At 43.1% G+C, this 24,918-nt stretch overlaps 1 protein-coding gene across 3 annotated transcripts in view; it reads left to right on the forward strand.

The window, feature by feature from the left end:
- Positions 1-24,509, forward strand: part of IL2RB (interleukin 2 receptor subunit beta) — an 83,397-nt gene extending 58,888 nt beyond the window's left edge. For 2 of the 3 annotated variants that reach the window (XM_073592480.1, XM_073592482.1), the window contains exons 9-12: positions 7,363-7,395; positions 7,802-7,889; positions 14,983-15,067; positions 19,611-24,509. In XM_073592480.1, coding sequence (XP_073448581.1) covers positions 7,363-7,395; positions 7,802-7,889; positions 14,983-15,067; positions 19,611-20,237 — 833 coding nt within the window. In that variant the 3' untranslated portion in view covers positions 20,238-24,509. The remainder of the gene's footprint in view (positions 1-7,362; positions 7,396-7,801; positions 7,890-14,982; positions 15,068-19,610) is intronic. The other variant, XM_073592483.1, reaches the window with a different exon arrangement.
- Positions 24,510-24,918: the final 409 nt, after the last annotated feature.

Consider the following 24,918-nt stretch of genomic DNA (forward strand, 5'->3'; position numbering starts at 1 on the left):
AGTTCCCAATAGGTATCTTGTAGAGTGAGATTCCCTTACAGTCTCTGCTCTAATGACAGCACTGAGCGTAGTAGGGGCAGTTGAAGGAGAAGCTGTGGACAAGAAGCCGGTGGAATAGTCCGCTTTGGCAGCTGCGTTGGAGGGTAAACTAGTATGAGCCTGAGTGACAGAAGATGAGGAGGGTGAGGACAGCTTAGTTATCAACTCTTCTGCATGTTGTGGCTCAATAACAGGGCCAGCAGCAGAAAAAAAGGACAAGCGTGCCCTGTCCGCAGAGGATGCACTATGTGCAGGCCACCATTTTTCACTGTAGACACAGAGGCTGCTTGCATTCTTTTAGTGGCCTGTGAGCGCCTGCCTCTCCTTGGTGGCCTTCCAGACACGATGGGGATATTTTTTCACACTGCACTACACTGTATTATATACTGTACACCACCTGCATTGTATTATATACTGTGTACACCACCTGAAGTGTATTAGAAACTGTACACACTGTATTATATGCTGTGTACACCGTCTGCACTATATTATGTACTGTACATCGACCGTACTGTATTATATACTGTGTACACCACCTGAAGTGTATTGGAAACTGTACACACTGTATTATATACTGTGTACACCGCCTGCACTGTATTATGTACTGTACATCGACTGCACTGTATTATATACTGTGTACACCGCCTGAAGTGTATTAGAAACTGTACACACTGTATTATATAAAACTAGCGGCGCTTTACCGCTAATGGACCAGACACCCCAGTTTGAAAGGGGTCTATTTCTCTCAATCTCCACATCACACTACATACAGCTGCCGTGTAAGCAGCCTTACATAGTGTGGGATGTGGACTTTGCCCCTTGAGCCATGATTGGCTAAAGGCATCCTGCTTTTGCCCAATCATGGCTCTCACAGCAGATTGGCCAAAGCATGTAGGTCAGGTGCATGCTTTGGCCAATCAGCAGCCTTCCGCAGTGCATTATGGGGCGCTCCGTGGCGCTCGAAATTTGCCGCGAACGCCCCATATGTTCAGTTTGTTTGTGAGCAATCGGCTCGAACATCGGGACCATCCCTAATCCTTCATACCCCTTATTAGTGATGTCATTAGCTTAGTGCAACTCATCCCCCCTCAGAGCCTATAAAAAGCCTTTAAAACTCATCCACATCCACCTTCCACTAGAAACAGCTGTTGATCTAGAAGGTGCTGAGTCCTCTTTATGAAAATTTGTAAACTGCTTGCCCTGATGCTGCGATGGCTATTTTAGTATATCAGCACAAAAGGATATATACTCTGGGTATAAACCTTTAGTGCTTGGACCTGGATAAATGAAACGGATGCATTTTCACATCTTGGCTCCCTGATGAGAGAAAAGCTACAAGAAAGTCCTTATTTTAGAAAACAGAATCCCCTTTTCAGGTTTGGCCACTTTCACACTGGCTGGCTGCGTTTTGTCTGCAGCACGGGTGCAGTACAGTGTACCTGTGGATTTTTATGTGGGCGACCTACAGTTTCCCATAAACATTCTTTTATGTCCTGCATTTTTGTCATGCTTTCAGAAAACGCAACAAAAACACGGAACATGATAGAAAGTCTATAGGAAACTGAGTGTAACCCTCACAAAAAATGCGTGTACACTGCGTGGCACCTGGCCTTAGCTTAATTAGCTGGATTGTTTAGCTGTAACAAACAATGTAATGATGTAAAGAATCATGTATTAAAAATACTTTACATAGAATAAAGTACTGTATATGAACATTTGGACAGTGTAATGGAGGGTTATAACCATCTTTTTTTTTGCCATCTGCCCATTGGGGAGATCTACCTACACTTACTGTGCCATAGCTAAAACAGGAAGTGAGAGAAAATCCCTGCAAATTAGGGAAATCCCTTTGGGCCCCCCAGGCCACCAGAACTAGTATCTTCATTTGAAAATTTCCCCTATATTTCTTTTCCAGGCACAACCCAAAAATTGGGATTTTTGCTTTCACTTTCAACAATAATGGTAAACAGGACAAAAGGGCAGGGGTAATCTCCATAATGGGGCACAAACAGCAATAAGAAACTGAGTGGGTGTTCTAATCCATCTCAGTTCTATCCAAAACTAAAAAAAAGTTTTGCCTTTCATTAAACTTTAAGTATAAGTGGGAAAAGGACAAAAGGAGACTTGGATATAAAGTTAAAGTGATTGTAAGTGATCACCTTGTAAAACAACCCATTCAGTTTAAAATTGAAATGAAAGGCAAACATTTGTGTATAGATATAAAAAACTTTATAAATACCTTTTCCTGACGGCTCTATATCAGCACAGCTGGGTATAGGCTCCACCCCCCCCATGCCTCCAGGACTTAACTCATATAAATTTGAGCCCACCTACAGCCTCAGCTGTCTTTTTTTTTTCCTCCTATGCACAGGACCTAAGTGTGCTCCTCTACCTGGCTGGTCTAAATAGCTGGCCGTCCGTCCGTCCATGTGTGGATTAGACTGGACACAGTCCCTGGTGTCTTGGCTAAATGACCCATAATCCAGGGAGCCCCGCTGCTGGTCCTCGGGCAGCTTTTGTCAGGGCTAACAACCTTGTCTGGGGTCCGCTGGGTCCATGTAAAGTGGACAGCGGTGTTGGCAGAGTCTCCCCTATGCACGCGCACCCGCACTGTGCCAGTGTTTAAGGTCGGATGACGGAGGATGGGTGAGCTGAATTTGAAAAATGTTTTGTATCAAAATGAATGCTGCATTGCTGGGTATTGTGGTGCCTTGCTCCCTCTATGCATAGCCTGAGCTCCTCCACAGGGGGTACTCTGCATAACAGGTACACAATGTAACACTTTGTTCACACATGGCAATAACCTGTTGGTGGCTTCTCATGTTTGCTTTACTGTTGCCATTATGCCAACCCCCTCAAAAGACCAGGATTTCCAGAGAAGGTAGAGGAGTCACCTGTGGATGACTACTGGAGCCAGCCTTGGCCTGTTGAGATATGGGATATACTTTTATATTTCTATGTGCTCTCCAGTTTTTCAAGCAAAAAAAAACAGGGAGAAGCATGTTTATGATGTCTACAATTCCCTTGGTTTGTGTACATTGCAGAATATTATTGTAATTCTGTTGAAAATGCCTACCTTTTTTTGTCACTGTTCTGAACAAACTTTTTCATTATGCCCTAATTCCTGGCAGGACTAGGTTTAGCTCATGAACCACCTGCTGAATCAGGGCTGCAGATGGAGGCTTTAGTCTCCCTCAAGCAGTGGTTAACCCTTCAGGGTTTTTTTTTTTTTTTACTAAGCTAACTGTTTTATAAGGATGAGCTCCGGCGTGTTCGCACACCCCACGTGCAGAGCCCGCCAGGAAGTCGGCACTGCGCTGCGCTAATCACGGGCAGTGAGTCATTTCCCGATCTCTGCAGCCGCGCATCGGGACAATGTCTCACTGCCTGTGATTAGCGTAGTGCAGTGCTGACTTCCTGGCGGGCTCTGCAGGCGGGGTGTGCGAACATGTCGAAGCTCATCCTTACTATTTTACTGCATTTAATTATTTTTTTGGGCTGGTTTGTTAAATGACACAAAAAAACCCTGTGGAAAGGTTATCTATTGGTAATTACCAGTCTCAGAGCAAAACAGCCCTCTTCAATAAAGAAGATGTGGATGAACATGGCTGTATGAGTCTTGCTTTTATATGGTTATATGCTCTGGCAATGACCAGTCTAATAGCCTTCCCAGGCAAATTAGCCTCTTCAGACTCTCCAAAGGGGAAGATGTGGAGGAACATGACTGTGTGAATCTTCCTTTGATTAAGCAACCAGAGATGAGGATGATGATACCTAACAGGTTGTCTTATTTATTAAACAAGTGGCCAATACACTCAAAGGAGTTATTCCCACTCCCCTTCGAAGGGGTTGACTTCTCTGGCAAGGAGCGGTCTCACAGCTTTCCCAAGCAAAACTTCCCTCTTCAGACTCTAAGAGGAATACATGGATGGGCATGACAGTATGTATCCCACTGGCTCAAGCAGCCATGGTTGAGGATGTCACCTAATAGGATGTCACATTCAATAAACACATTGTCAATACACTCTAAAGGAGTGTTTTCTGCTCACTTTTTGAAAGGGTTACTTGCTCTGGCACTGAGAAGCTGCCTAGCCATACCAGGTGAAACAGCTCATTTTCCGAATTTCCGGATGGACATGACTGCATAATTCTGCTTTGTTCAAGCAACCAAGAATAAGGATGACGACACCTAACAGGTTGTCACATTCATTAAGCCTGTGGTCAATACACTCTAAAGGAGTATTTCCACTCACTCTGTGAAAGGGTTACTGAGCAGTCTCAAGCCTTCCCAGGCAAGCAATCTGCTTCAGATTCTTCCAAAGAGAAGACAGACGAGCATGACTGCAAGAAGAATGTTGCCTTGTTCAAGCGACCAAGGATAAAGATGACAACACATAACCGGTTGTTCTTCCCAAGTAGAGGTGAATGAATGTGATTCCTACTTTGTTCAGACAGGCTGTGATTAAGATGATGGTGACCAAGTTGTCAAAATTAAGCATATGGTCAAGACACTCTAAAGGAATTGCTGAATTCATTTTCTGCAAGGGCCATCTATTCAGGGCTTTCTCAAGCCAATCAATCCTCTTCAGTCTCTTCTGAACAGGAAGCTGAGGATGACCTTTGTCCAGATTGGTAAGGTTGGTGAAATGCCTTTAAATAGAAGTGAAGCTTTGGAAGTATTTCCAGAGGACAGATTGACACTTCTCTTATGTTGGATGGATCAAGTGCTCGGTCTACAAGATTGGAGTATGTCGTCACAGCAGGATGTGAAAGTTATGCCCTTTTGAACTGAAAGATGTCCAGGGGTTGGGATCACCCCTCTGGTCAGTGTGTGTCCCTTGTGGGTTGGCCATATACATGTCCTTACTATCAGAAGATGTTGTGGCCTTCAAGGACAAACGCTATCACTGCATTTTTCGTGATCGTAGAAGGTCAAGCCTAAATTTAATAGTGGTCAGTTTGGCTTCCTGCCTCAAGATGAATGTCTGCTGAGTTAAAGGTGACCGAAAAACTCAAGAGTCAGTTTCCACGCTCACTCTCACTCCAGAGAGGTTTGCTTTTTCTTTTCTGGCTGGGAGCCCAGGAAAAACTTGGAATCTAACGCAGTAAGTCAGTAAAGAGTTCCATGTCAGAATGCTTTCTGTTATTTTGGGATTGTGCCTCCCAAATACATGCCTTAGGGGCACTATGTGGTTCCTCTGTGGACATAGGTACGGCTTTGGTAAATGACACGTGGTCCATTAAGGCAAGCATTTTAGGCCATATTTGGAGATCTTTCATCCTTCACGTCTCAGATTGAGCCATAAAAATTGCCTTGCTCCAGTAGCTCAGGCAGGGGCGGATCCAGGGGGGGGCAACGGGGAAATTGCCACCCCCGAGAAATGTTTTGCTGGGTGAGAGAGCGTGCGTCTCCGCGAGCGGTTCCGTGGGTGGGTGAGAGCGGGTGGCTCCGTGGCGCCTCCACGGGCAGCTCCATGGGTGGGTAAGAGAGCGAGCAGGCCAGGCAGCGCGGTTTGTGGGTGGCTGAGTGTGTGTGTGTTGGCGGATGAGAGTGAGAAAACAGGCTCGGTGTGAGCGCGCAGCTGGCCAATCAGCTAGCCAGGGGGCAGAGGAGCAGAGAGATGAGATCATCTCTCACTGCCCCGCGCCTGCCCTGCATCCCTGCAGTAACTTCCGCCCTCACTGTGCAGGCAGCGTGGGCAGCAGAGAGATTACATTATCTCTCTGCTGCCTGACTCTGGGACAGCAAGAGACAAGCAAAACACCACCTTAGCAGGCAAGTGACAATCTGCAAGGTGTGGCAGGTGACGTGGCAAAGTGACAATCCACAACGTGTGGCAGGTGACGTGGCAAAGTGACAATCCACAATGTGCGGCAGGTGACGTGGCAAAGTGACAATCCGCAAGGTGTGGCAAGTGACAATCTGCATCTGAAGGCAGGCCAGTGACAATCCGCAACACCCCCCTCTCACCGCGATCCGGTGCCCTCCGCCGCTTACTGGAGCCGTCGGCAGCAGCAGAGGCATTCGCGCCTGTCCCTTGGGCTGACATGGAGATGAGTGAGGGGAAGATGGCCCCCACCCGTCTCCATGACACTGCAGGGAGGAAGCTCTTAAAGGGCCAATTTATTTTGTTTATTTTTTTTAAATGACAATTTTTTTTTTTTTTTTAATTGCATTTTAGTGTAAATATGAGATGTGAGGTCTTTTTGACCCCAGACCTCATATTTAAGAGGTCATGTCATGCTTTTTTCTATTACAAGGGATGTTTACATTCCTTGTAATAGGAATAAAAGTGACACTTTTTTTTTTTCAAAACAGTGTAAAAAATAAAAAGTAAAATGTAAAATAGGGAAAAAAAATTAAAAACGCGCTCCGTTGAGCTCGCGTGCAAAAGCGAATGCATATGTGAGTAGTGCCCGCATATGAAAACGGTGTTCAAACCACACATGTGAGGTATCGCCGCGATCGGTAGAGCGAGAACAATAATTCTAGCACTAGACCCCCTCTGTAAAACATGCAACCAGTAGAATTTTTTAAGTGTCGCCTATGGAGATTTTTAAGGGTAAAAGTTTGTCGCCATCCACGAGCGGGCGCAATTTTGAAGCGTGACATGTTGGGTATCAATTTACTCGGCGTAACATTATCTTTCACAATATAAACAAAAATTGGGCTTTACTGTTGTCTTATTTTTGCATTAAAAAAGTGTTTTTTTTTTTTTAAAAAGTGCGATTGTGAGACCGCTGTGCAAATACGGTGTTACAAAGTATTGCAACGACTGCCATTTTATTCTCTAGGATGTTAGAAAAAAAATGTATAATGTTTGGGGGTTCTAAGTAATTTTCTAGCAAAAAAAAAACAGTTTTTAACTTGTAAACACCACATCTAAAAAAGAGGCCCGGTCTTAAAGTGGTTAAGATCCCTCCACAGATGCTCCATGGGATTTAGATCTGGACTCATTGCTGGCCAGTTCAGTACTCTCCAGCACTTTGACTTAAACCTTTTTTGGTTGCTTTTTGATATGTGCTTTGGGTCACTGTCCTGCTGTAAGACCCATGACCTCTGATGAAGACTCAACTTTCTGACACTGGGCCTTACGTTGCACCCCAGAATTCTGTGGTAGTCTTCAGACTTTATAATGCCATGCACACAGGCAAGACATCCAGTGCCTGAAGCAGCAAAGCAACCCCAAAACATCAGGGAACCTCCACCATGTTTGACTGTAGGGACTATATTCTTTTCTTTAAAGACCTCATTTCATTTTTTGAAAACAGTAGATTGATAGGCTTTACCAAAAAGCTATAATTTTGTTCGTCTGTCCACAGCACGTTCTCCAAAAAGGATTTCGGCTTCCTCAGGTATGTTTTGGCAAACTCTTTGCTCAATTTTTCTCTTTTGTCCATGTCTAGGGAGATTAGTTACAGTGCCATGGACTGTAAACTTCTTGACAATGTTGCGCACAACAGACACTTCATTTTATTACACATAACCTAATTTCTGAACCTATTGTATTGGTTTCTTTTTATGTATGGATTGCATGGGTTGTTACCAACATGTGGTGAAAATTTCATGTCAATAGCACCATTAGAAATATATTTACCTAGAAAAACGGTGACGTGTTCAATACTTATTTTACCCACTGTATATATACAGATATATATATATATATATATATATATATATATATATATATATATATATATATATATATATATTATACAGTATACATAAAGTATGACATTTGTCATTTGTTATATCTTACAGGCTCAAACATGACATCATTGTTGATAGTGGCTATGGTCCTTGTGCCCTTGTTTATAGTAATGGTGATCATCTTCAACCAGAAGAATAGGTATAGTATTACACAAAACCGCACTATGAATTTGCATATATTAGAGGATGAGGATATTTAAATGAAGCTTCAGTTTTGCATAACACCAATCTCCAGAAAAGCAGCTATGTACAAAGTTTAATGTATATCTTTGGTCAAAATGTAAAATCATATATTCATTTAAAGATTGTGAGAGGAGGAGTGATAGGAGGCGGAGTCAGTACAGGAATCATTGCTCATAGACAGCAAGGTACTATGGGATATGTAGTCCTTAGAAACTGAAAGTAAACAGCGGAGGAGAATCTGCAAAGCATGCAGAAAATCCAGGAATTTGTGGAAAGAGGCCAGCAGGCAGGCAAACCTTGCAAACTGAAAGGAGATTTTTCAAGCAAGCTTATATTGGACTTTCAAAAATAACTATAGTTTGTTTTGCTATTAAAAAGCCGATGAAAGTATTTGTAAATCTATGCAGCTACTGTGATGTAGGCACCTATGACAGATAACACAGCCAAATCATCATAGCTTGGTCAAGAAAATGTGGTCAAAATTCAACTAATTGCTAATTTGACAGTGAAGAGGCAGGGGACTGATGAGGTCATAGCTCTGTTCACTTTGCTCTCTTCTCCTGTCAGCATAATTCCAGAGGCGTAACTAGAATCTTCAGGGCTCCGGTGCAAGAAACCATGAAGGGCCCCCACCAGGGGCATTGCTAGGTCTACAAAAGATCTCGGGCTAGAGCCTATAGCAGCGAAGTAAAGAGAGTCATACGCTTGAGCGGGCATACACATGTACAGTATCACACAAAAGTGAGTACACCCCTCACATTTTGGTAAATATTTTATTATATCTTTTCATTTGACAACACTGAAGAAATGACACTCAACACACAGCCATTAATGTCTAAACCGCTGGCAACAAAAGTTCACCCCTAAGTGAAAATGTCCAAATTGGGCCCAATTAGCCATTTTTCTTCCCCAGTGTCATGTGACTTGTTAGTGTTACAAGGTCTCAGGTGTAAATGGGGAGCAGGTGTGTTAAATTTGGTGTTATCGCTCTCACTCTCTCATACTGGTCACTGGAAGTTCAACATGGCACCTCATAGCAAAGAACTCTCTGAGGATCTGAAAAAAAAAGAATTGTTGCTCTACATAAAGATGGCCTAGGCTATAGGAAGATTGCCAAGACCCTGAAACTGAGCTGCAGCACGGTGGCCAAGACCATACAGCGGTTTAACAGGACAGGTTCCACCAAAACAGGCCTCGCCATGGTCAACCAAAGAAGTTGAGTGCACGTTCTTAGCATCATATCCAGAGGTTGTCTTTGGGAAATAGAGATATGAGTACTGCCAATATTGTAGCAGAGGTTGAAGGGGTGGGGGGTCAGCCTGTCAGTGCTCAGACCATACGCCTCACACTGCATCAAATTGGTCTGCATGGCTGTCGTCCCAGAAGGAAGCATCTTCTAAAGATGATGCACAAGAAAGCCCGCAAACAGTTTGCTGAAGACATGCAGACTAAGTACATGGATTACTGCAACCATGCCCTGTGGTCTGATTAGACCAAGATAAACTTATTTGGTTCAGATAGTGTCAAGCGTCTGTGGGAGTGTCTTGCCTACAGTCAAGCATGGTGGTGGGAGTGTCATGGTCTGGGGCTGCATGAGTACTGCTGGCACTGGAGAACTATAGTTCATTGAGGGAACCATGAATGCCAACGTGAACTGTGACATACTGAAGCAGAACATGATCCCCTCCCTTAAGAGACTGGGCTACAGAGCAGTATTTTAACATAAAGACCCCAAACACACCTCTAAGACGACCACTGCCTTGCTAAAGAAGCTGAGGGTAAAGGTGATGGACTGGCCAAGCATGTCTCTAGACCTAAACCCTATTGAGCATCTGTGGGGAATCCACAAATGGAAGGTGGAGGAGCGCAAGGTCTCTAACATCCACCAGCTCCGTGATGTCATCATGGAGAAGTGGAAGAGGACTCCAGTGGCAATCTTTGAAGCTCTGGTGAACCCCATGCCCAAGAGGGTTAAGGCAGTGCTGGAAAATAATAGTGGCCACACAAAATATTGACACTTTGGGCCCAATTTGCACATTTTCACTTAGGGATGTACTCACTTTTGTTGCCAGCGATTTAGACATTAATGGCTGTGTGAGTTGTTTTGAGGGGACAACAAATTTACACTGTTATACAAGCTGTAAACTGACTACTTTACATTGTAGCAAAGTGTAATTTCTTCAGTGTTGTCACATGAAAAGATATAATAAAATATTATTTACAAAAATGTGAGGGGTGTACTCACTTCTGTGAGATACTGTATATAATATACGTGTGTGTGTGTGTGTGTGTGTGTATGTATGTATTCATAAAATGTGTGTGTGTGTGTATATATATATATATCCCCAGAGAGCCCCCTCCTTACATCAGGGTCCCAAGAGAGCCTCCCCTTTACATCAGGATCCCCAGAGAGCCCCCTCCTTACATCAGGGTCCCCAGAGAGCCCCCTCCTTACATCAGGGTCCCCAGAGAGCCCCTCCTGACATCAGGGTCCCCAGAGAGCCCCCTCCTTACATCAGGGTCCCCAGAGAACCCTCCTTACATCAGGGTCCCCAGATAGCCCTCCTTACATCAGGGTCTACAGAGAGACCCCCCTTACATCAGGGTCTCCAGAGAGCCCTCCCCCTCTTACATCAGGGTCCCTAGAGAGCTCCCTTACATTATGGTCCCCAGAGAGCCCCTCCTTATATCAGGGTCCCCAGAGAGCCCCTCCTTATATCAGGGTCCCCAGAGAGCCCCTCCTTACATCAGGGTCCCCAGAGAGCCCCTCCTTACATCAGGGTCCCCAGAGAGCCCCCTCCTTACATCAGGGTCCCCAGAGAACCCTCCTTACATCAGGGTCCCCAGATAGCCCTCCTCCTTACATCAGGGTCTACAGAGAGACCCCCCTTACATCAGGGTCTCCAGAGAGCCCTCCCCCTCTTACATCAGGGTCCCTAGAGAGCTCCCTTACATTATGGTCCCCAGAGAGCCCCTCCTTATATCAGGGTCCCCAGAGAGCCCCTCCTTATATCAGGGTCCCCAGAGAGCCCCTCCTTACATCAGGGTCCCCAGAGAGCCCCTCCTTACATCAGGGTCCCCAGAGAGCCCCTCCTTACATCAGGGTCCCCAGAGAGCCCCTGCTTACATCAGGGTCCCCAGACAGCCTCCCCTTACATCAGTGTCCCTAGAGAGCCCCCCTTACATCAGTGTCCCCAAAGAGCCTCCCTTTACATCAAGGTCCCCCAGAAAGCCCCTTCCTTACATCAGGGTCCCCAGAGAGCCCCTTCTTTACATCAGGGTCCCCAGGGAGCCCCTTCCTTACATCAAGATCCCCAGAGGGCTCCCCCTTACATCAGGGTCCCCAGAAGGCCCCCTTTACATCAGATGCCCACAGAGGGCCCCCTTACTTCAGGGTTCCCAGACAGCCCCTTCCTTACATCAGGGTCCCTAAACAGCCACCCCCCCTTCCAGAGGTTCCCCGTGTACCTGACTGGTCTCTGGGGGAAGGTGGGAGGCGGCGATCTGCAGCTCTATGGTGCCTGCGGGTCGTGGGATCTCCCTGGGGCTTGTAGTTCTCTCTCCAAATGTATACAGTGGAGAGGGGAGGGGCCTCTGACCCGTGCATGTATCGGGAAGAGTGTAGAAGTAGAGCGACTCACTGAAAAGTGAAGCCGATACATGCTCGGGTCAGAGGCCCCTCCCCTTTCCACTGTATACAATCGGTGAGAGAACTACAAGCCCCAGGGAGATGCCGTGACCTGCGAACACCAAAGAGCTGCCGATTGCCACCTCCCACCTTCCCCCACTGCTTACTAAAAGGGGCATCCAGAGGTGCAGGGGATATGCCGGGTCTTGGGCCTCCCCACAGTGGCAGAACACCAGGGCCCAGTCGCAAGTGCGACTGCTGCAGTGGCGGCCCGTCCATAGGGGGCGCACGGGTGCCGCCGCCCTTCCAGGCAGTCACAAAAAAATTAAGAAAAAAACATTTTTAAAAATGGCCCTTTAAAAAAAAAAAAAATAGAAAAAAGGGTCCTTGAGTGCACTGTGTTCGGGCGCCAGACACAATGCACTATGGGAAGCGCCATGTCTATGCAATCACGAGATTGCAGACGAGGAACTTCATTTGTGGGCTTGTTGCCTAGTACGATGGATTGTGCCGCAAGGCTGGTGCCTTGTGGCACAATCCATTGCACCGGGCAGAATCCACCCGTAGTATTACTACGGGCGGATGCTTTGTTGTTCAAGTTACTTCCATCTTCCCTGTTCCAGAGACCAGATGGAAACCAGAAGTGACATTGGCAGCTCCGTGGGACGCACAGCCCGAGCGGAGCTGCCTGTGTAAGGTAAGTATGATGGCTGTCAGTGCCAGGCTGTTGTATTATATTTGTAAGGGAGGGGGGCTGGAGTGAATAATATTATAATTCATGTGCATATCTCCCTCTTATGCTTCACTTACACTGCACAGTGGGAGTGTTTGATGGGCACAGTGGCTGCGTTTGATGGGTACAGTGGCAGCCATTGATGGCACAGTGGCTGTGTTTGATGGCACAGTGGCAGCAATTGAAGGCACAGTGGCGACAATTGATGGCACAGTGGCGGCGTTTGATGTTTTTTTCTTTTTTTCAGAATTTTTTGCGCCAACAAAATCGTTTGTTTGCGCCCCCCCCAAAAAAATTTTGAGCACCAGCCGCCACTGGACTGCTGCGACCCTGAAAGTTCCGCCACTGCATAATTCCCTTTAGCACATGTGTATGTTGTAGAGCCTTATTGGCTGTAGAGTCTGATGGGTCTTTATCAAACCTTAAAGGGTCAGTGCTTCTGGCTGTCTAGAACACAATGTCAAAAAGGCCTAGAGTTTTTACATGTGGATAAAAGTCAGTTATATCAATGACTTGAATCTATATAAAAATGAAAATGTTATCAATTTCTAAGTGGATGTATCTAAAGGGCTTGTTCACACTAGTCTGCACAGTAAAACGCAGCATTTTACCGTGTGGACAACTGTCAGAGTAATGTTGACAGAATGGAAGAGTAGAGACATAACCTGAGTTGGAGGAGGCCTTATCCCTGTCCACTCACAGGCTGGGGATAGTGAGGTGGCTTTGTTTTTCAGTTCTAACTGCAGCGGGGAAAAGTCACATCACCAGCCTGGCTTTTCCCCCTCTAGTACTCGCTGGACAGGAATCAAATACATTAGCAGGTTAAACAGCTACTATATACATATATTCCATTGGAGTATTTATCCATTTATCCTGGACTTCAGCTTTAACCACTTAAGGACCGCCTACCGCATATATAGTGTGACAGGGCGGCTCTATTGCGCAAAATCACATACCTGTACGTCATTTCGTTCAATAGATACTGTGGGCGCGCACACCCATTGGACAGAGGGGAAGCCCGATGTCCGCTGTCCACCTGCAATCTTTCACCAGAGAGGCAGAATGGCAATCTGCCTATGTAAACAAGGCAGACCACCATATGAAAGGGGAGGACACAGATCTTGCTAAGCAGGAACACGGATCACTGTGTTCCCTCAGTCAGTCCATCCCCCACACAGTTAGCAAGCACCAGATACTAGCACACTTAACCCTTTCATCGCCCTTGATAGGTGTCCAATTTGTCCGCAATGTGGCAGTCCCGCTAAAATCACTGATTGCCACCATTACTAGTAAAAATAAATAACTAAATAAAAATGTCATAAAAATATCCCATAGTTTGTAGACGCTATAACGTTTGTGCAAACCAATCAATATACGTATATGGGGATTTTTTTTACCAAAAATATGTAGCAGAATACATATTGACCTAAATTGATTAAGAAATTAGATTTTTTTTTTTAATTTATTGGGTGTGTTTTATAGCAGAAAGTAAAAAATATAGTTTTTTGTTTTTTTTTCAATATTGTCGTTCCTTTTTTTGTTTATAGAGCAAAAAATAAAAATCGCAGCAGTAATCCAATAGCACCAAAAGAAAGCTCTATTTGTGGGAAAAAAGGACATCAATTTTATTTGGGTACAGCGTCACACAACCGCATAATTGTTGTTGCAATTTCCACTTTCGCGGGGAAAAAAAAAAGAGAAAATAATAAAATAAATATATTTCGTATACAATTGCGACAATTTTCTGTAAAATGCAATGCATTATGGCTACCTGGAGGTTTTCTGTGCACAGATGGTGTACAGAACGCTCCCCTGATATGTCATTTCCTGCTTGTGTGATTGGCTCACTGATTTTCCCAGAAGTCTGCACTAAGATACAAATTCGATTTTGAGCAACCCCTGCAACAAAAATTGCATTTTTGGTGAACTATCCCTAAGGGAAATCAAATCTAAAGGGGTGCAGATCCTGCAATTTTCCACATTAGAGCCCTGCAGGTGCAGTAGCTGATTGATAATTATAAAACCAGTCCCATACAGATTTACTCTGCCCATGGACACAGACAAACAAACAGCTATTTCTCCAGGATAACAAAAGGTAGGAACCTGCAATATAGTTTGTTACAATCCTTGTAATGTACATAGATCACCCAGAGGGGAATATCTTTTTCTCAACAAAAGTGAAGTTACTCTTTAAGTTAAAAAGCTAAAAACCACTGACATGTAGTGATTTTATAACAGAAGGGGTCCTAGCGGTCTCTTCTGTCGCAAATGCCTTTGTGACAGAAGAAGGCACAACAAAATCACAAATATTAAAGTTAAAATATATCTAAAGCCAAATGGAAGTGCGAAAATAGCCTCTGCAAAGTGAGTAGAAATCCCCTCTTGGAAAGCTATCACCATAACTTGTCCCAGTTGGAAAATATATTCTGTATTCCTGTTCTAGTGACACTGAAAAGTTATGGATCCCATAATTTTTTGTTCCAGTGACAATAGTTACCAGGACAGGTGAATTTCCCCAGTAGGTGCACAGATTGCAACAACAGCCTTTCAATAAAATTCTGGCTTCAGATACACTTCATATTGTAGATAATGCTGCGAGTTTTCTTTTTGAAAATGTGTTTTATGTCTAACGTTCATTTCAGTACATGACAATTGTAACTCACATGTCCCATTAATCTTATCTTGCAGGGTTAAGAAAATCATTTGGATTGGAGTACCAAGTCCTTCTTCATTTTTTGACCCTTTAATGTCTGAATACAAAGGAAACTTTCAGGTAATAATTAAACTTATGAAGTCAGTGTGGTACATTTCATTCAGTGCTGAGATGCTGGTAGCTTCAGTGTGGGGCTTCTGGTGCACAAGAAAAAATTTCCCTCCTGAAGGTCCTTTTAAACCTAACCCACCAACCATATACCATGACAATAATATAATTCTAGGGATGAGGTTCACATTCAGGTCTACTATGGGTTCAAAGTTAACCTTGTCTTTTCATGGTTTGCAGACCCACCAAACCAATGCAACCGTTCACTTGTCCATATTCATATATTAATGCACTGCTGGTCAGCCGGCTTAGAAGGACCAATAATACATGCAGGACTTTTGGTGCACTTTCAGAAAGCTCACCAAAATGGCAGGACATAATAGAATAATAGAACTCAATGGAAAAATGCAGCTAACCCACATGAAAAATGGTTGGTATACTGTGCTGCACCCATGCTGCAGCCAAAGAGCAGCAGTGTCAGTGTTCAGAAGCTGTTGCAGAGAAAGGATAAGGAAGGCAGACAAACTTATAGGGGAAGATTAGGGTCAGTTAGGAAACTCTACGTTAATTTTGATTGCAAGCTCCGTAGGCACCCAGGCCACATGTCCGGATAAGGATCTGGTTAGAATATTAGGGCTACAGACCTGGATATTAAGAGGAATCCCACACTGTTTCCTGTTACATTTTTCTTTTATTACTTTAATTACTACATTCAAACTGAAATTAATTATATTTGGGGTGACACTACTATATGTATATCAAACTAATTGTAAAAGAAAAAAAAAATTCACAGGCAAATATGCACAGCTAGTGCACACGTTTGCTAATACTGTCTGTGAAAATTGTACTGTTCCGTAAAACCATAGCTGTAAGGTATCCTCCAAGCGCGTTATGTAAAGAATTTGTGCATTTTCAACAATGACCTTTCAGTCGCATGAAAAGACCCTCCTAGCACTGTCTAAATATGAAAAAAACATACATGTTTCGCCACCTTGGGCTTCCTCAGGGGATATGATTTGTAACATGATATGCGTCACCAACTCTAGCTCCCAGAGACTCTCAAAACAGGCCAATGCGGCAAGCCCGAAGGGCGCACATAGAACAGTCAGGAGAGGCCCAGATGGACCGAGTAACAAAGCTGTTGATATTGAAAAAGATCAAGGGTGCCGTATAGTGTAAAGAACACTAATTATCTGATATGCCGCAGTTGGGAAAATAGTGGAAAAAAGGGAGGCTGAGAACAATGTCCAACTGAGTATGGTCACCCTTGATGCAACAAGGTTGACCACACTCATTTGGACATCGGACATCACAAATTAGTGTTCTTTACACTATACGGCATCCTTGATCTTTTTCAATATCAACAGCTTTTACTATCAGGAGAGGTCCATCTGGACCTCTCCTGTCAGTTCTACGTGCGCCCTTGGGGCTTGCCGCATTGGCGTTGGCCTGTTTTGACAGTCTCTGAGAGCTAAAGTCAGTGACGCATATCGTGTAACAAATCATATACCCTGAGGAAGCCCAAGGTGGCAAAAATGTCAGGATAATTACACTATTGTCACCACCTTTATGATAAGATACTCCCACACTGTGCTGAATGTCTTTAACAAGCTGTATTGATTTTAATGTTTGTCCTTTATGAGCAAACATTTTTATCTGTTTTCTATTTGTAAAAAAATAATTACCTTTTCAAACAATTTGTGTTTTAATATCTCAGCACCCAAAAAATCCCCTTAAAAATCCTTGTGTATATATATTGTTTACTCAGGTTGGTGCTTGTCTTGATTTTGTCACCAAACCACACCACCACCCTTTCCATGAAAAAACCTTGCGAGCTGCCAGAGATATTCACTTCAGATAACCTTAATATAGATAACTGCAGTTATTTCAGCTGCTGGCACTAATCACACTCCCATACATGTGTGCTCATGAGTGAATAATACAGACCAATGTGCCACGCTGTACACTTAAAAGAGATCCTGTAGTGCAACAAATATATATACATCCATTGCAAATTCAAATCTATATAGTGAATAATACATTCTATTAGTAAAGTGCTGACGTGCCAATAATAAATTGATAATATCTTAATCATTTACGTGTAGTAAACCTGAATATGAAAAAGTCCTTATAAAATTTTCTATGTAGGTGTAACTTTGTGATCCTTATAAATATTCTCTCTGTAGTGGAAACTTTGTGATGGTGCTCCAAACTTAATCCAAACGTGCCAGCAAACTTGTGCCCCCCACACCTTTGTGGTTCTCCTCACCTCAGGGCGTGTGAGCGCACATTTAAATTTGGTCTGACAACGCAGCTGAACCACCTCTGGGTTCTATTGTATAGGCTCTGCAGGATCCTGGGCTATTCAGTGATGTAGTCCTCAGTACATATATGGAAGATAAGGCTGGATAGTGCTGTATCGTTTTAAACAAATTCATTAAAATTGAATCATTCAGGGTACTCACACTCTATTTCTGACGGAGATAATAAAAATCCAATAGGGTCCAATTGGGTCGTATGTTCCTCCGCTCCTCCGCAGCTGCTCGTGTTAGCGTTCAAGTACCCTGAATGATTATATTTTAATAAATATTCAATCTTCTGTGAAAAAAGGATACCACAAGATTTCTCCTATCACCTATTCTAGTCATATGAATCTGCCTCACCCATGTTTGCTAAAAGTACAAGGGTCTATGGGCTCCAGCAGAAACAGCCTCCAGTCAATGTTAGGGGAAATAATAATTGGCTCTGATGCATATTTTTATTCGACTACCTTTATTACTACTACACCTATGCTTGGACAATTTAAGTATTGTTTTTTATGGAACCACATTTCAGCGAAAGATCTTCCAGTAGGTGCACTAAGCTTGCACACTTGACTCCTACTTTAAACCCATGACTAGTTTTACAGTCCCCTTCATCAACAGCTATAGTACAGTGCACAGGTTGAATCAGAACGTTATAATTGAAGAGCTTTGTAAAGTTATTTTATGAAGTGCTAACATACTCATTTATCTTTTATGGTACATCATGGTCTGCTTTGGCAAACTCCATAATTGTGAAATTCTAAAAAATAGATGCATAATCTAGTTCAGGGGTCTCCAACTTTTCAGTATTAGGGCCACATCACTTATTTTGCATATATTCACATGCCTAAAAAAAATAAGTTTTATAAATTAATGAATAAAATTGAAATGAAATATTTAGCTCTCCCTTGCATTCTGGAGTGCTCAGCAGATCCCCCCTTGCATCCAGGAATGCCCAGCAGAGTCCCCTCTTACATGCTCAAGTACCCATGAGATCCCCCCTTACATTCATAAATGCCTAGCAGAGTACCAACCATACCTTTCAGGCTGGAGTTTTAGCAAGCAACCAGGGCAGAGGGAGGGGAGAATACATACTGGAGGACAGGCCCGGACAGGCTATGGGGCACGCCGGGGATGCCAGGCCACATGTGCTGGTATGACCAAAGCAGCTGGGCTGTTCCTTGAGCTCACGCCAGTTCTGTTCCGCCGTCAGGCTGGGGAAGGGGGGCGGAAACTACAGGTCAGGTGATCTGTGATCATGATGCGGGAGGGGATATGGAGGAGACACCGGACCTGAAAGAAGGTAAGCTCCCTGTGCGCCTGGATCGGAGGAGCGGCAGGGTGGCTGCATAGAAGAATTAATCTCTCTATTCTACTCCTGCAACCTCTTAAAACTTGCTTCTCCTCCTCTCTCTCCCGCATGCATTCAGAGGATGCAGGAGGAAGATAGAGAGATTGATTATTCTATATCCTTCTATCTGGCTACTTTCTGCTGCCCCCCGGGCTCTCAGGTCCCCACCATGTGCTCTCCACCCCCCAGTGCTCTTTGACACCCCCTGGGCTCTCAGGTGCCCCCCCATGCTCTCGGCCCCCCATGCTCTCAGGCTCCCCCCACCCATGTGCTCTCCACCCCCCCATGCTCTCTGACTTCCCCCCTGTGCTCTGCAGCCCACCCGTACTCTCAGGCTCCCCATCCCCCCCAGTGCTCTTCAGTCCCCAAGTCTCAGACCCCGCCAGTGCTCTCTGCCCCCATGCTCTACAACCCCCCCATGCTCTCTGGCCCCCCTTGCTCTCCAGCCACCAGCCCCCCACAGTGCCCTTCACTCCCCCACGTTCTCCAGATCCCTCTATGCTCTCTACCATCTCCTCATGCTCTACGACCCCCCCTGTGCTCTTTCCCAGTCCCCCTCGCCTCCATTAGGATGGAGATTGGGGAAGGGGCCAGTAAATATGCCATGGCTGCTCAGTCTAAAAGCCCTATTTTTTTCTCCCAGTCCGGGCCTGCTGGGGGTGGTGCAGGTTTGGCAATGACAATGGATGCATCAGTCTGTGTATTATAATTTGGAGATGGGCACATCGATTGCTAGCCAACTGGGGGTGCTGCGGGCCAGTTAAAATATTGTAGCAAGCCAGATGTGGCCCGTGGGCTATAGTTTGATCTGATCCAATAACCAGAAAGATTGCAAATGGACATACAGAATATTGTTTTATTCAGCTATTATTAACGATCTGTTCTTCTCCTATCTCTACAGAAATGGTTGTCCTCTCCTTTCCCATTCTCTTCATTTTCTCCAGAACCATGTCCTCCTGATATTTCTCCTGTGGCTGTTAACTGGAATAAGGAGGAACATCATCAAAAATCTCTATTTGATCACACACATGAGACTCAGACTGCAAAGAGCATACATTGTGGATCAAGTTTCTCCAACAGGGGGTACTTTACCCCTAACTGTCTTACATATGACCATGTTGACCACCAAAGTTTCCAAACAGGTACACCTCATGAGCCTTTGTCATCCCCAACTGAACACATGCCACTTTTTCATGCTGACTACCTATGTGCCCCGTTCTCCATAGCAGGTCTCGGCTTCCACAATAAGTCATTTGAGCTGGATTCACCCCAAAGAAACTTGCAGTGGCCAATACTTGTTGAGGAAATCCTTTACAATGCAGAAAATCAACATGATTGCTCATCAGACTTACCAGTAACCGAGGAACTGATTGAAGAAAATGAAGATTTTATTGAGTCACCAGGTGCTTCCTCCACAGCTGCTTTGGTGTTTCATGATGTTCCACCTGCATCACAAATATCTGATAATTCAGCAGGGTACTTCTCCTTGAATGAGCTTAACCAGAAGCATGCTGGCCACTGGAAGTGATTGTCCCACCCATGGATGGATTTCCATCCCTGAAGCATGTAGATACACCACCTTTTGACACCCAAAATGGCACTCCCTATCATACCTTAATCATAAATCTAGCATCAGAGGAATATACATTAGAGTTGGCACAGCTTGAGAAGTTAATTGTTTCTGTGTTTTGATACAGTCAAGTTAAGGCATCCAGGAGAGACCTATTACTCTAGGAGTATATCTCTATACAGTAAAGACAATATAATAGAGTATGGACTTATGAATCACCAAATCCAGACTGTGGTATGTTCCTTCCCAGACAAAAGATGCAGCCAATACCAGTTTGTGAAAAGCAATAGCAAATAGGCAGTGCGCTTAAAATTGAAAGCATTCACTCCTGTACAAATACAATACAAGCATAAATGAAATAACATTTGAGGAGAAATACTGTTATGCACTAAACCTTGCCTTCTGAAACATGTCTAATCTGTGCCAAAACTCTAATGCCCTGTACCCACGGTCGGATTTTCCGACGGAAAATGTGTGATAGGACCTTGTTGTCGGAAATTCCGACCGTGTGTGGGCTTCATCACACATTTTTTATCGGATTTTCCGACACACAAAGTTTGAAAGCAAGCTATAAAATTTTCCGACAACAAAATCCGATGTCGGAATTTCTGATCGTGTGTACACAAATCCGACGCATAAAAAGTACCACGCATGCTCAGAATAAATAAAGAGATGAAAGCTATTGGCTACTGCCCCGTTTGTAGTCCCAACGTACGTGTTTTACGTCACCGCGTTCAGAATGATCGGATTTTCTACAACTTTGTGTGACCGTGTGTATGCAAGACAAGTTTGAGCCAACATCCGTCGGAAAAAATCCTAGGATTTTGTTGTCGGAATGTCCAATCAATGTCCGACCGTGTGTACGGGGCATAAGGCTGTAAAAAAAACTGCTTTTTCTATTGCATAACACTATCACTGCTGCTGAATGGGAACTGCAGATATGATTTCATTATTCGTGTTTTATATCCCTCCATTCTTCACACCTCAAATGAAAGTATATATTATGGTAAGTGCAGAAGTTTATTACGTTTTATAGAAAAAAAAGGGATCAACTTTTTCTGTTAAGCCATGAATTTTTAATATACAGTATTTGCCATAACATTGTATTTTCAGGCAGTACAGCAATTTTTTCAATGTACTCTAGAAAATAACCGTAGTCCCTTCCTGTCTGTTGCCTATTTTTTAAGTCCTATTTTTTTATTATTGCATACAAGCTGCTTCAAGCTGGAGCAAATAGGGAGCCTTGACAGGAATCCAATGAGCTTTGGTTATGAAAAAATAAATCAAGCTGAAGTATTTTCTATGACTAAATTTCAGAGGCTTACATTTGTCTGTTAATCTTTAGCACCAAAAAGTTCAAATTGAAAATGGACATTAAGCATTTGCACATTCAGGAGGAATTCAAACTGATCACTAAAGACTTATTTTATTCGCACCAAAACTGCATGCAATATTATTGTTCAAGGTTTACTGTTGGATCCACATTTCTTGCACCTTTTTTCTTGTTTCCATCAGAAGAATCGGAAAGGATTAGAACCTCTGGGAGGATTTTTTATTGTCTATGAATTCCCTGACACCTTCAATTATTGTCCTGGTGTCACAGGGACACAAAGTTGGTGTCAATTCTCTCCATTGGGTAATAAAACAGTCTACACTATACACCTTGATCTAAAAAAGCCACTATTATGAACTCTAATCACCAAACAAATGGAACCATTGTATGTATGTAGGTAATGAGAACTAGCACCTCAAAAGAGTCTTTATTATTAACAACGTTTTATTGCATATGGAAAAACCAACACGACTGTTACAGCTGGTTGCTTTATCAATTATTTATAAATGTCTTGATAAAGGACTCTGTGCATACTCAAAACATGGTTTTATTTGCATGTAATAAAACTTCTGGATAAAGTATTTGTATTCATATACTGCAAAAGCTTTGGAATGACTATAAAGAACAGCCTTTCTCAACATTTTTAACATGGAGTGACCATTTAAATAACTATCTGGTCTCAAGGAACCCCTGCAAATAATTACTACGTTTGCAGCTCATGGTACATTAGCGTGATGGACACTGGGAACAATGTTCCTTTAACTTGTAGTCATAGGACAGAATTCCTGCTTACAGCTAAATAAAATTGGTGTCAGCAGTTACTTTATCTGAGAGGATGAAATTGCTCATTGTGAAGGGAATCTCTAGCAACCTCTAGAGGAATCCCAAGGTTCCATGGAACCCAGGTTGAGAAAGGCTGATGTGGCTGCATACTGTGGTTCCTTGCTGTAGGATTTGAATTTCTGTAAAAAATAATACTGTAGTTGCCATTATATATATATATATTATAGTATGTCCCATGTATATAACATATTCTTCTGTATAAAACTGTATTTCTATATATATGACTGTTGTATTCATCACATGCCATTATGTCAGAAGAGATCAGATTAAACACATACAACTGATTCAGCCAGTGACTCATCCACCTCCCTCTTTCCTAGTGGAAATAGAACCAACTAAATTAATTACAAAGGCTGCCAATACACTTTTAATGCTTTGCAAACTAGTATACATATACATTCTTTTTAACATAAGGTCTTTATTGATATAGTAAAAAAAAATAAAACAAAAGTTTATTAAGAAAAAAAATCTGTAATGATTTTTTCTTGTCTACTGCATTTGAGACTGTAGAAGCAATAAGGCTCACAGATTTAGTAATTCTAATTGGGTAGAACTTCATGCTGTGCATTATGTACTAGTACACAGTAAAATGCTTACACATCAGATAACATATAATGTAGCAGTAGTGGCCACTAATGCACCAATAACTATGCCCAGCAATAAAGCAAAGATGTAGCAATATCATGTACTAAAACCGCTGATCCAAGCATCACATTTTAAAGTCTAATAACATGAATAATAACAAACACAGGAGGTTAAATGTCCTTGGTTATATATTTTGTTTCTGCAAAAGAAATTCACAGAGGTGTTCATTAAAATGGCCACCATGTTTTAGCATGTGAACAATGTTTTCATCAGATATGATGAGCGCCAGATAACATGGCCTGGCATTAGGATTCTATAAAACATTTGAAGGTAACCTTTCCTGTGACATGAAAGCTGTTATTGATGATTCCTCAACACTGAGAAATTACCCCATTTATTGGGGAGATCCCCTCTGAAATCTGGAGAGGTTCCACTGAATTAGCATATATATGTGTTCACAGTAGCAGGGCAGCATTTTGGATACCGTCCTGTAGTTTCATTAGTTCTGTAGAGCAAAAAGAAGAGGGCACACTGTTGGTAGATTGATGAGAATAAAGGAGTTAAAACATACTCACCTTGTAAGTTGGCTGCATAGCTCCCAATAGTGTATAGCAACAAACAAAGCATCTTTTTGTTAGATGAGGGTACCAAGAGATTGCTTAGAGCCCTGGTGCCCAACCTGCGGCCCCAGGGCTGCTTGCAGCCCTTTTGTATATGATATGCAGCTCTCAGACATCAGCAACCTGTAGCAGGTACATTAATTAGGGTAATAGCATTGTTCTCTACTAGCCTCATGCTCCCAGTTTAGTCTTGTCTTCTGCAGCATATCCCAAGCCAAAAAATGTAGCATGTCCACACTCACTGAACCTTATTTCCTTTATTAGGTCTGCAATTTCTCACAGTCCTCTCAAGCATCATATATATTTAACATTATGTGTGGCCCTTTGGTGATGTCAGGGGCCACATTTTAGGCTCCCTTAAGCTTATAAGTTGACAATCACTGGCTTAGAGGATGAATGTGACTGGATTTTTCTGCCAGAGGATGTGTTTGCCAACTGCTCTAAACTCCAAGTTGTACCATGTCACCAAAACCCCTCTGATCACCAGACACTGGAGCATCAGTATACCAAAACTCTTTTACTGAAACTTTTTTATTGAAAATCAATGACTCATTATCATTTTTGCTGGCTTCAAAATTTTGAGTACCTAACCCAGGAGATAAGATTACTTTTTCTAGGTCAGAAGATAAAAATAACTAAGGCCAGAGGGTCAACTAGGTAGCCAGGCAACTAGCGTTTTCAAATGGAGGTCAGGAATGACAGCTCCCATGTTAAGGAAAGGTTTATTTAACAAGAGCATACTAACAGTATGTAATTTGTTCACAGCTTCCCTGTGTTTTTTTTTTATAATGCTGTGAAAAGATAATAAATTCAGATTTAAAAATAAATAAATAAAAGCAGTAATAATTATGTATGTGGTTTGTTGTCTTTGTCTTTTAAATTTGCTTGATCGATATGATGCACAGCTTCTGGTCAATGTCTTAGTTGACCAGACCAATTCTTGAAGTTTTGTCATGCACCACTTTATTTAGTAATTACTGTTTAACCATTTTGCATACCTTAAGGTTTTAAAGGCCTCTGTCAGCAAGCCGTTCTCATGAGTCAAGATTAGCATTTCTAGCAGCAATGTTCCTTTAAAGCACATGTGTCAAACACAATGCCCACGAGCTGAATCCAACCTGCCAGACCGTTTGATGTAGCCCTTGCATCTTTCCTGCAGCTGCGGTATCCCCCTTGTCTCTTCCCCCACCTTGTCTCAGCAGTCATCAGCAGAGAGGGCAGAACTCCTCTCAGAGATCCTGCACCTCTCTTTACAGCC

This window comes from Aquarana catesbeiana, linkage group LG07 (genome assembly GCF_042186555.1).
Source record: "Aquarana catesbeiana isolate 2022-GZ linkage group LG07, ASM4218655v1, whole genome shotgun sequence".
Lineage (NCBI taxonomy): Eukaryota > Metazoa > Chordata > Amphibia > Anura > Ranidae > Aquarana > Aquarana catesbeiana.